Genomic DNA, 12,763 nt, shown 5'->3' with positions numbered 1-12,763 from the left:
TCTGGATCATATTTTTTAAACGGTAACACGGGCAAGCAGCGATATTTACAACACAAGCCCCCAAGAGACTTCGAAAAAGAGGGAAAAACAAATGGCCTGCATTTTCAGCAAATATCAAGCATGGGTATGTAGTATATGTATATGTAATATATGTATATATATATATATATATGTATGTAAATGTCACAATGTACATACGAGAATGTTACACCATTTATAGCTACCAATCTGTCTCGATGAACTTTTTGATTGGGTACTCTGTGTACTTTACTGCAAGAACGATTAAAATACAGATTAGAGTTAATGCACATTCTACGTATGAGGATACGTGTGAAATGTGTGAATTTGTTTTGTGTAACGAATTTATGTACAGTATGTCTATGTTTAATTATACCTAAACAATTACTTATGTACACGTACAGATTGATCTGTACGAAGAGCTACTTGGAGCCGCCATGCTTGATAGCACTGGTCACACTCTGATCAGCTATATTTATACTTTTCTTTGTTTGTTCCTATTGATTTCTCCAGTGCCTCGGCAATCTAAAATCTCTCTCTGCTCCAATCACATCTGTCTCTCAGTGTTAACGAATTCACTGGATTATTAATACATCTATGTATTATTCAATTCCTACTGGACGATACATGGTTATTCTACCGACCATGTTCCTTTCGTCGTCAGTATTGCATCGCTAGTCACAAATGATATACATAAAATCAACTAGTATACTCTGTTAAACAGTTAGTAGGTCGTCGCCTACCTGTCGTGCACTCGTCGTCCGAAGAACCGCTTGTACCTGGTGGACACCTGCATACGAATATTATACCGTCACGTATGCACTCGGCACCCTTGCCACAGCCAGTCGTACGGCAGTCGGCTGAACTCCTGTCTGCACTGCCTGTTTGATAAAATAATTAGAAAGCATTAAAAAGTTATTAAATTTAATTATAATCTTTACATTCTTACTACTCACAAGCCTGTAACGGGTCTCCGGTTGGATAATTCGGTGGACAATAACATTCTGGTCGGTTCTTGTTAATGCGACAAGCTGCGTTCACACCGCAACGAGTATCCCTGCAGAGATCGTCAGCCGGTCCTCCGATTATTCCACCTGCACATTGCACAACAAGATTAGCTATGGATCTGTGGATGATATGTAATTCTAGCCAAGTCACAAAGTTACCTTTCATACAGTTGATTTTAGGATTTCCAAAGTGTCCCGGTGGACACGAACACTGGGCATGTCTGTTTACTACGCGACACTGTGCGTTGAAGCCACACACTCCGTGTTGCAGACAAGGATTCGTGCAGACTCCATCCACACTGCAACGCTTGTTAGATTCGCAATCCTCGTCACGATGGCATTCGAGCTGGTAACATTCTTGGCTTGGTTCACCCTGGAATCCTTCGGGACACAGACAGACTGCGCGGTGGTTGGAGACGCGACAAAGAGCATTGATACCACAGGGTGGTCCTTCGGTTGTACAGGGATTTGTACACTGGCCGTTGGTACAGGACAGACTGGATGGACAGTCTGAATGTGTGCGACATCCAATAAGACACAGACCTCTCTGGCACGTGTAACCCTAGAGACGAAAAGGATTGAATTAATAAAACATTAATAAAATATTTATGAGAAGATTTATCCTGTCTCATAATTACCTTGGGACATCCGTTGTTAACGTCACACTTGACACGGCACTTTCCTCCACTGCAAACTTCACCGCACGAACATTCGTCCTCGGTTCGGCAACTCTTTAGGCAGAATCCAATGTCGTCACATTCGCAGCTACCGTCGCAAGGTATCATAGTCTTCGTACAGCTTATGAGCGCATTGCCATAATAATTGATAGGACAACTGCATTGTGCGGCATGATTTACAACGCGACAACCCGCACATTCCCCACAGGCTTTGCCACCCTCGCATGGGTCTAAAAATTCAACAGGATTTTCAGTAATGTGTAAGATACGCCTTGGGTATTTAGCTTTTTATTGTAGTTATACGTACTTCTGCACTGATTGTTTATGCAGGACTCGTCAGATGGACAAGAGTTGTCACTGCGACAACCGATGTCGCACAGACGATTCTTACAGATCTGATTAGCTACGCACTTGTCGTCGCTGTTGCAAATTGCTTTGCATAAACCGCCATCGCAACGCTCATCGCTTAAGCAGTTGGCATCGCTGAAAATTTTTTTTGAATTGTTAGAACCCGGAATCATTTGTATCATTTATATAATATTACTAGTCATATAATACCTTCTACAGGTAGAGTAGCAGGATCTACCATAACAGGTCTGACCAGGCAAACATTCAGCAGCTGAAGAGCAAGGTAGGAATGATTGTCTACATCCGACACGAGCATCGCCAACTAATGGAATTGGACAAGTGCATTGTTTCTGATGATTTACTACAATGCACTCAGCATTGGTACCGCATGCGTTTGGCAACGAACACACGTCTGTAATAATAGAATTGTTGTAGAATTAAAAAAATCTTTACCTAAAAAGAATCGTTGGATTTATTTTCTTACCAATGCATTTGCTGTTGACACACGCATAATTATCCTGGCACTCAATGTCAGCTCTGCATCCAGCAACGCATACAAGTCCTTCGCAAATGTCACCACTTCGACAATCCTCATCCCTTCTACACAGAGCTTTACAGACGCCAGTACTGTCACAACGTTCGTTGCTGAGACAATTAGCATTGGAGGAACAGACAGGAGTGCAAGCACCGGCAATGCAAGTAGTACCAGCACTGCAGTCTCTGTTAGCCTGACAAATTGGTCCTGGTGATCGTAGACAAGCTACTCTGGCTGTTGGATTGGGTATAAATCCAGATGGACAGGAGCAGGTAGCGCGTTGATTGGACACAGTACATTTCGCGTTAGGACCACATGGTGTTCCTTCACAAGGATTTATACACTTGTTGGTCAGACAAGCTTCGTTGGCATTGCAATCCTCATCAGCCCTGCAACCGAAGGTGCACATATTGTGCAGACAGATGTGTCCAAGGAAGCAATCGTTATCCAGTCTGCATGTCAACAGGCAATTGCCACGAATGCACTTCTCATTGAATGCACAATTGTCATCCACTGTACATATTGGTAGGCACACGTTATCCCTACAGGTGTTTCCGTCATTGCAGTCACTGTTACCATGGCAGGATACAGGTACTAAAGTAGGAATAAGAAGAAAACATAAGTTTTAGTAACAAAAAGGGTTAGGGAATTATGAATAAGAAAAATTGTATACTCACGTCGCACGCATTCCACTTCTGAATTTCCAGTAAAACCAGCAGGGCAACTGCACTGTTTGATGTGAGTTCTTACACGACATTCAGCATTTATTCCGCAGGCTGCTCTAAGGTCGCAAGGATCCAAGCATTGACCACTGGCACATACATCTGATAGATTGCATTCCTCATCAGATTGGCAAGATGCTGTATAATGGATAAAACGTGAATTGGAATTATATAAACTTGCAATACGGTAGTGAAGACAGTTTCTGGTAAATACTTACGACGACAGATCTTTTCGTAACAGTATGTATTGGCGGCACAATCGGCAGCTGATGAACATGATATTGGTTTAGGTCGGCATCCAATATTCAGACTATTTGCATCGCCTTGGTAATCCGGTCGACATTGACAAGAGCCAGCGTGATTGCTAGCTATGCATTCTGCATTTGGTCCACATTGTATACTTGCACAAACGTCTGCAATGTACGTTGAAATTTTTATGAGTATACATTACATATGTTATTATATTAAAGATAAACAACTTTTTAAATACTGACCCGAACACTTTGGCACATTATTAATATTTATACATTTGGCGGTAAGTGGGCAGTCGTTATCCTGTTCGCATTCGACTGGTGTCTTGCAACCGCTGTTGTAAGGATCGCCTACAGTTCCAGGTTGGCAGTGACACTTGAAGGAACCACGAGAATTTTCACAAGTAGTTCCAGGTGCGCAAGGGCCGTTTGCACAGTAGTCTATCAATTCACAACCACGCAGTGGATCACCAGTATATCCGGGTTGACAAGTGCATGTCTAGAAGATACAAAATATTTGGTATTATTTCTTTTTCACAAAATTTAATGTCAATAGTTTAACAAAATATTGTTAATGTCTTAATGTTTACCTGCACGTGGCGTTCTGCCGAACAAACTGCATTCACACCGCAAGGATTCTTCATAATACAGGCAATCCTGCATTTATAGGAATCACAGATCTTTTCATCGGAACACTGATCGTTTGACTCGCATTCAACTGGTTCGCACCCGAGCTTATCGTCGTATGAATCTCCAAAGAAACCAGACTTGCAAGTGCACGTGGCGATATGATTGTCAGATTTGCATTCTGCATTACGGCCGCACAAAATGAGTTCACATGCTTTTTTGCATTCAGCCTGTAAAAAATGTTGAGACAATTGTTATTTTTATTCACGCAAATAAAAGGATCATTGCATTTGGGTATGCTTACTTGTCCAATAGTGTTCTTGATGCATTTCTCATCGTAACCACAATCGTTATCTGACAAGCAACGAAGTTCCTGAACGCAAATGTTGTTTTGACAAAATTGGAAATCTGGGCAACTGGAATTGCTCCTGCAAGTTGGCTGGCAAAGTCCATTTATGCATAGTTGGTCTCCTATGCAGTCTCTTGTGCTTCCACAAAGTGCTGTGACAACACAATTGTATCATGTAAATTGTTCTCTATACTAAAATTCTAGACCTTTAAAAATGTTATATCGTTCTAGCAGCTTTACCTGTACATATTCCACTATTGCATGAAGAGCCAGTTGGACATTGGCTCTCAGATTTACAGTATTGCACCGGGGTACAGCCCAGGTTTGGATCTCCTGTTCCACCAGGTTGACATGTACAAACAGCGCTGTGGTTAAGTGGTGAGCAATCAGCACCTTGTCCACATACATTCGGTACTGAACAAGGATCAATGCATTTGTGATCGAAGCAAGCATCGGATGCATCACAGTCGCTGTGATAATTGCATTCGAGTTGAGTGCATTTTACCTGGTATTATATAACAAATTTTTTAGTGTGTTTTAGAATCATAAGTCACGATTTAAATTATTATTCAGCAGTAAGATTGTTCAAGTTTAGTTGAAACAATTTTAAACTTACATGTGGATCTCCAGTAGTTTGTCCTGGACATTTGCAGTGAGGCACATGATCCCTCGTGATGCATTCAGCACTTTGTCCACAGACTGCAGGTGCATCGCAAGGATTGCTACAGGTGTTATCAATACAGGCAGCAGAATTGGGACAATCCGAATCTGTGAAGCAGTCACCAGGTTGTTTGCATCCTACCTTGATTGGATCACCAATCAAGCCATGAGGACAAGTACAGGTGTAGGAACCTTCAGTATTTTGGCAGCTAAAAATAATAATGCATTTAGTTATATAAATTCTAACTTTTCTTGCATAATGATTGTAAATAACTTACTGGGCTGTTGGATGACAAGGATTCTGTAGACACTCATTCACATCTGTACAAATATCACCAGAAAGAGTAAAGCCAGGGTAGCACTTGCATACTCCAACGTGATCAACGACAGCGCAATTTCCGTACCCACAATTTATCTGATTGCAAGGACCTAAAGTGACGATAATTAAATGTATAAATTCCGTTAAAAAATTACACTAATTACAAGAAACGTTCGTGGTATACTTACTAGAGCATTTATTGGTGTCCTGGTTGCAGTATTTATCTCCAGGACAGTCATTGTTGGAAAGACACTCTACTTTGAAACATCCTGATGCATCACCAATAAATCCAGGTTGACATTGACAAGCGGCAGTGTGGTCGACCACCGAACAAAGAGTATTTAATCCGCAGTCAACAAAGGAACAAGGATCGGAACAATTGTGTTGAATACAGGCTTGCGAATCAGGGCAATCCGAATGCAAGTTACATTGATGTGGTATAAGACAACCAGTTGTAACTGGATCGCCTACAGTGCCTTGGGGACAGATGCACCGGTAAGAGCCATGAAGATTATGGCATTCCGCACTTGGGTGACAGGGTTGTTCTTCGCATTCGTTGATGTCCAAACATTTTTCAGGACCAGCAATGAATCCATGACTGCACCTGCATTTGCTGTTGATGCATATCTCATCGGTCTTACAACCAGCATCTGAAGTGCAGCCAATCTCGCAATTTCCATCGATACAAAGTTCACCAGGCAAGCAATTACTGTCTCCATAGCATATTTTGACACAGAATCCATTCTTGCATCTTTCACCCTGAGCGCAGTTGCTCTGATCGTTGCATTGGCATTGACAGAGTCCCGAGATGCAGGTGTGTTGCGTAGGACAATCTCGTGGGCTCTCGCAAACACTGGGAACACGAACGCAGCCTTGTTCAGGTGTAGGATTTCCTTGGAATCCCAGGGGACAGGTGCAGGTTGTTGCATGATCGATACAGCTGCAGATTGCGTTTGGTCCGCATACATTTTCCTTTGAGCAAGGATCTTGACATTTGTTGTTAATGCAGGACTCTGTCGATGGACAATTTTTGTTACTGCGACATCCTAAGATGCAAACACCGTTCACGCATGTCTGATCAGCTTGACATTGACTATGCGATGCACAAGGAACTGCACATTTGTTGTTTATGCATTTTTCTTTATCCGAACAATCTGTAGCTGACCTGCAGACCGCTCTGCATTGCCCGTCCAGACAAACCAAACCATCGCAATCAGCATCGGCATTACAGTAGTTTGTGATACGAACACAGCCGTCCTGCACGCCCTTTGAAGATGGTACAAATCTCTGGAGACATTTGCAAATTGGCTCTCCATTGATAATTTCACAAAGTGCATTGGCTCCACATGCGTTTTCACATGGATTTATGCATCTATCATTTTGACAGATTGAATGAACAGGGCAATCCTTGCTGCTGACGCAAGATCCTTCTGGCTGACATCCTGCAGAATATGGGTCGCCGACGTGGTTTGGTGGACATTGACAGACAGGACTATCCGATGCACCAGCAACGCATATTGCAGTGGCATGACAAGGATTAGGGAAGCATGTTTCAATGCTCACGCATTCAACTTCCGCTACTGGGTTTGGTCGGAATCCTGGCGGACATTGGCAAATAGCTCTGTGATCATCAGCAATGCAGACAGCGTTCAATCCGCATTCGTTCTTATCGCATGCATCGTAGCAGGTATGAGTTAAACGATTGCACAGTTGAGCAGGTGGACAGTCAATGTTGTATACGCATGGTACTGTCTGACATCCATTAGTCTTATCATTAGGATCACCAGCATAGAGTCCAGGAGGACATTCGCAATTTGCTACATGATTATTGACGACACAAAGTGCATTGGGTCCACAGGAGACAAAATTGCAAACAGGTTGGCAGGTAAGTACCCCTTCAGTAGTTGATCTACAGGTGTGATCTTCAGGACACTCGGAGTCAGTGGTGCACTGATTTCTGCGTATACTCTGGCAACCGTTACGATCATTGGGATTTCCGCCAAAGCCAGGAAGACATTCGCAATGGCCACGATGATTTTCTGCAACGCACTGAGAGTTAACAGCACATGTGAAGCTTTCGCAGATTGGTGAACACTTCAGAACACCCAATGCATCCGGTCGACATGCTGCAGTTGTATGGCAGTCCTTATCAGTGATACAGTCTGGTACAGAAGGTTTTTCGCAAGAGGATGATACTGGATTCCATTCATAGCCATCTATACATTTGCATGTTGCGTGTCCAACTAAGTCAGGCTCACACTTTTCATGAGATCCGCATGCGACTTTGTTGCATGGATTGATGCATTCTCGTACTCCAGTATCCAGAAGCGTGCAGAAGAAGCCATCCTCGCACTCTGAATTGTCAGTACAGGAAGAAGTGACAGCTATCTTAGCTGGTTGACAACCTTCTGCAAGGTTGCTAGGATTGCCGCTGTATCCATCTACGCAGATGCAAGAGGACACGTGATTCTCTGCAACGCAAAGCGCATTTGGTCCACATTGAAGTTTGCTGCACGCATCCACGCACTTCCGAACACCCTTTCCAACTTGGAAACATATCTGCTGTTGTTCGCAATCCAGGTCGTTGGAGCAGTGACCTTGAATATGACATCCTTTACTCAGATCATTAGCATTACCGCTGTATCCAGGTGGACAGACACAAATTCCTTCTTGACAAACGGATCTGGGACCGCATTTGATGTCACTGCATCTGTCAATGCATTTGGCATCGATACATGAGAATCCGTCAGGGCATGGGACTTCCTTGCTGCACGTACATGTTGCAGGATCCGTACACGGGCCTACATGCAGCTCCTGACATCCTAAGAAAGGATTTCCAAAGAATCCATCCTTACACCGACAGTCATAACTGCCAATTGTGTTGATACAGACTGCATTGTTGCCACATGCATTTCCGTTGCATTCGTTAATATCGTAACATTGAATGTAAGGATTTCCAGCATAGCCAGGTGGACAAAGGCATTCGACAGCATTTGGTCCAGCACTACAATGTGCATCCTTTCCACAAAGTGCACTGGAACAGTCAGACTTCTCCTGAATTCCGCAACCGTGATAAGGATTACCACTTGTTCCAGGATTACAGATGCATTTCGAATCGATCAGACCGTATTCGCAATGTGCATTCTCTCCACAAGTTGGATCGCAATGTGGTGGCTGAACCGGTGGCATACAAAGTAGATCAGGATTGCCGATGAAGTAAGGATTGCACGTGCACTTGTTGGTAAGTGGATCGCAAGTGGCACCAATTCCGCAAACGACACCTTCGCAGCGTCGCTTACAACGGCCACTAATGCACACGCTTGGTTCTTCGCAAGGAACATCCGGAGAGCATACATCAGGAACACACTGTCCACCGGGGAATGGATTTCCCATGAAACCTTCAATACATTTACAAGTTGGACCGTCGTAGCTGACAATACACTGGGCTCCACGTCCACAGACAAAGCCATCGCATTCTGAGAAAAATATTATAAAAATTATAATATAATTCATTTTACAAAAGTAAGAAGGAGCAAATAACAATGTGTTGAATACTTACGAGAAACGCATTCATTGTTCTTTCCTTCGGTGAAACCAACAATGCAACGGCACCAAGCGGCATGTTTGTCAGGTTCGCAATAAGCATTAGGGCCGCAGGGCACGTTATCACAAGGATTGACGCAGCTGCCCTGGACACATGCCAGATAGTTCTCACAGTCGTCATTGGAAGTGCATTCCTGTTTAGCAATAGCAACACCGGTGCATCCAGACACGTAGGGATCGCCCTGCATTCCTTTGACACACTCGCAGACGTGACCGCCCTTGTTATTGACACAGTAAGCACCAACAGCGCAGGGGTTGTTTGCACATTCGTTTATATCTATGCAACCATGCTGAGGATCACCTTCATAGCCTGTCTCACACATGCACTTGGGAGGATCACTAGGTGTGCATTTAGCATTAATGCCACAAGGGAATCTGTTGCAAGGATCTACAAATAAAAAATATCATGTAATTAACATTGATGCTACTGAACTGATACTAGGAAAATTGTAATATTGAAAGTTTATTTTTAAAAATATCTTACTCTTGCAAAGATTGCCATCCAATGCATCTGTATAGAATGGAGGTGGACAAACACATTCACCAGGCTGCACGCATTTCTCATTAGCCTTGCACTCGTTGTCGTTTGTGCATCTCTTCTGTGCTGGAGAACACAGACCATTGTAAGGATCGCCGCCATAGCCATGAGGGCAAACACATTGATGAGCACCAGGTAAGTTGATACACTCAGCGCCATAACCGCAGGTTTGATGACCCTCGATGCACTCGTTGATGTCTAATGAGATAAAATGCATATTAATTTGAATCATCCTGTATTTTGTACAAATGAAAACTTTTGGAGTATTTTACGGACCCTCGCATGAACCATCAGGTTTCGTTCTGTATCCTTTAGGACAAGCACAATAACTAACTCCACCAGAAATCGTTATGCATTCCGCACCACTGGGGCAAGTTTCACCCTTGGAACATCCAGCTAACATACATCTTCCATCGACAATTTTATAGGGTGGTTGACATTGACATTCGATGCTGTTGCATTCTGAAGGAATAGTTTAAAATAAAGACCGTGTGATAGAAACAATGAGTATTTGATATCCGAAGAAAAATGACGCTCACCTTCGCACAGAGCAAATGGATTGCCATTGAATCCTGGTGGACACTGACATTCATAACTGCCAGGAAGATTCTTGCAAATAGCATTGATACCACAGGTAGGTTTTTCTCTGAGTTCCATGCACTCATTGATGTCTCGACATTTTCCAGTTTCTGCGTCACGTGTGTAACCCCGTTGACAGATGCACACGCTGCTGCCAACAAATTCATCCTTAATACATTGTTCACCAGCAGGACACGGTGTATTTGGTCCGCAAACGTGAGGCAGTTCAGATTCTTGGCAACCACCGCTGTAAGGATCGCCGGTTGTTCCACTAGGACATTGACAGGAGAAAGATCCTGGCTCGTTGTTACATATTGCACCAGGAGGACACGGATTTACTAAACATTCATCAATATCCGTGCATCCATCCTTCACACCAGGTTTTCCTCTATATCCGTTGCTACATAGACAGGTTGCTTGATCGTTCAGAAGCATGCAGTGAGCATTGGGGCCACACGATAAGTCTTCACAGGGATCTACAAAAGAAGAAAGCATATAGCAAATGTAGCAATAGAAATAATAAAATTCAACTTAATTCTGCTAATCTTACGTCTGCAATCATTTCCAACATTTGGTTCAGGACACAGACAACGTTTCTGTGCATCACAAATTGCATTTCCAGGACAGTCACCATCGGTATTACAAGTAACTACTCCGACACATTTTATATAAGGATTTGGATCTGGTATTGTTTCCTCTGGACAAGTACAGGTGTAGGAACCATCAGTATTTGTACAGATTGCACCATGACCGCAAGCACCAGGTCTTGAGCATTCATCAACGTCTATATTTATTAAAAAAATTATGTCTGTTAATTATAATTGATCCAACCAGCTAAAACAAAATTAATGCAATTTATTACTTTACCTATACACTGTTTAAAAGCATTTCCAGAATATCCAGGTTCGCATTGACAAGAGAACCCACCAGGTGTATTGGTACAAATAGCATTCTTGCTACATCTACCGGAGGGTCCATTTACAGTATCACACTCATCAATATCTTTATGAAAAAAAAAACAATACACATGCAATTATAATATTATAAAATATTAACATTAATCCAAGTCAAGTATATTATTTTCTCAAGGAACTTACCAACGCAACCTGCTGATATATCATTAGGATTAAATGTCCAGCCATCTTCACAAATACAATACGCTTCATGTCCATCCGCCTTGCAGAAAGCATGATGGCCGCAAGTGACCTCATCACAAGGAGCTATTGCGTAATCATAAAAAAAAACAATCAAATTACCTTCAATTCTTAGACAAATCCTCCCTAACTACTAGGAATAAGATAAAAGATTATAAAACGTAATACACATAATGATACCTTTACAAGGAATATGTGGCGGAGTGCCAACGAAGCCAGTCTCACATTCACAATGGTAACTTCCCTTTGTATTTGTACAAACGGAAGCAGGACCACAAGGATTCGTTGTGCACTCATCCAAATCTTCGCATTTAGCACCAACAGCTTTAAATCCATCCTTACAGAAGCATTGACCTTCGATACACTCGGCATTGTTCACGCAATCAAAGTTTGTCTTACACAAAGTTGCCACATCGGTCTAGACAAAGATGAAATGATAACGGACGTCGCAAAAACCGGATATTACTAATTCCTCCAGTTTTACCAATCGGATATTCAAATTTACCTGATCACACGCAACTGCCGGGCTTGGATTGGCGCTGTAACCCGGCGGACAAATGCAATTGTAACCAGGAACGGCGTTCTTGCAGATAGCATTTGAACCGCATGGATTTTCGTATGTTGTGCATTCATCGATATCTAATGAAAATAAAATAACATAGTAATATGTATTATCAGTAATTATTCAATATTAATAATTCTCTTCGTGGTAAAATCGTTAGTTTAAAAATCTGACCACTGCAACCCTTGAATGGATCTCCAGTGTAATCTTCCTTGCAGCTACAAACGAAACTGCCAATGGTGTCAATGCAGTCGGCGTTCTCTCCGCAGGGATTTTTTCCGCATTCGTTCACATCTGTTAATAGTTAATCAATGGAGTTTAGTGCTGGGATCGGTATGTAAGTATTTTTATTATATTAAAGATGCTCTTAACGAAACTGACTTTCGCATAGTGTAAGTCCTTGACCAATGAAACCTTGCGGACATATGCATTTAAAGGAACCTGGTACATTTATGCATTTTGCGTTAGTAGCACAGGCGTTACTGCCAGAGCACTCGTTCACGTCGATGCATCCGTGGATGGAATCTTCTTGATACCCAGGTAGACAACGACATTCGAAACTGCCTTCTGTGTTGATGCATTCCGCATTGCTTCCGCAGGACGTATTCCCCTCGCATTCGTTTATATCTGTTAGCGGTTAGTGTTCAAGAAATAATTAGATTCTTAGTAATAAAATTGTTGAGCACGGCTAAAGAAACGATTCATTGATACGTTTAATGACAATTATTTTTTTACGATCATTAAAACTAGAGCTCAAGCATTATTGAAAGTTATTCATAGTTTTAGAGTATTAATTTTGAATTTAAAAAATTAA

General features: G+C 42.3%; 1 protein-coding gene across 4 annotated transcripts in view; it reads right to left on the bottom strand.

The window, feature by feature from the left end:
* The window catches only part of LOC107272159, a 97,471-nt gene that overhangs the window by 69,307 nt on the left and 15,401 nt on the right, over window positions 1-12,763 (bottom strand). For 3 of the 4 annotated variants that reach the window (XM_015749020.2, XM_025089458.1, XM_015749022.2), the window contains exons 8-34: window positions 12,331-12,576; window positions 12,124-12,243; window positions 11,893-12,026; window positions 11,568-11,805; window positions 11,331-11,453; window positions 11,101-11,235; window positions 10,784-11,017; window positions 10,194-10,709; window positions 9,931-10,116; window positions 9,601-9,852; window positions 9,073-9,504; window positions 5,702-8,989; window positions 5,473-5,623; window positions 5,151-5,403; window positions 4,775-5,039; window positions 4,490-4,686; window positions 4,149-4,415; window positions 3,802-4,057; window positions 3,526-3,720; window positions 3,263-3,445; window positions 2,535-3,179; window positions 2,261-2,462; window positions 2,010-2,185; window positions 1,664-1,932; window positions 1,185-1,587; window positions 975-1,112; window positions 762-899 (exon numbers count right to left, since the gene is read on the bottom strand). In XM_015749020.2, coding sequence (XP_015604506.1) covers window positions 762-899; window positions 975-1,112; window positions 1,185-1,587; window positions 1,664-1,932; window positions 2,010-2,185; window positions 2,261-2,462; window positions 2,535-3,179; window positions 3,263-3,445; window positions 3,526-3,720; window positions 3,802-4,057; window positions 4,149-4,415; window positions 4,490-4,686; window positions 4,775-5,039; window positions 5,151-5,403; window positions 5,473-5,623; window positions 5,702-8,989; window positions 9,073-9,504; window positions 9,601-9,852; window positions 9,931-10,116; window positions 10,194-10,709; window positions 10,784-11,017; window positions 11,101-11,235; window positions 11,331-11,453; window positions 11,568-11,805; window positions 11,893-12,026; window positions 12,124-12,243; window positions 12,331-12,576 — 9,642 coding nt within the window. The remainder of the gene's footprint in view (window positions 1-761; window positions 900-974; window positions 1,113-1,184; window positions 1,588-1,663; window positions 1,933-2,009; window positions 2,186-2,260; window positions 2,463-2,534; window positions 3,180-3,262; window positions 3,446-3,525; window positions 3,721-3,801; window positions 4,058-4,148; window positions 4,416-4,489; window positions 4,687-4,774; window positions 5,040-5,150; window positions 5,404-5,472; window positions 5,624-5,701; window positions 8,990-9,072; window positions 9,505-9,600; window positions 9,853-9,930; window positions 10,117-10,193; window positions 10,710-10,783; window positions 11,018-11,100; window positions 11,236-11,330; window positions 11,454-11,567; window positions 11,806-11,892; window positions 12,027-12,123; window positions 12,244-12,330; window positions 12,577-12,763) is intronic. The other variant, XM_025089459.1, reaches the window with a different exon arrangement.

Source organism: Cephus cinctus, unplaced genomic scaffold (assembly GCF_000341935.2).
Source record: "Cephus cinctus unplaced genomic scaffold, Ccin1 Ccin1_scaffold1111, whole genome shotgun sequence".
Lineage (NCBI taxonomy): Eukaryota > Metazoa > Arthropoda > Insecta > Hymenoptera > Cephidae > Cephus > Cephus cinctus.
This window is presented reverse-complemented; position numbering and strand designations above follow the sequence as displayed.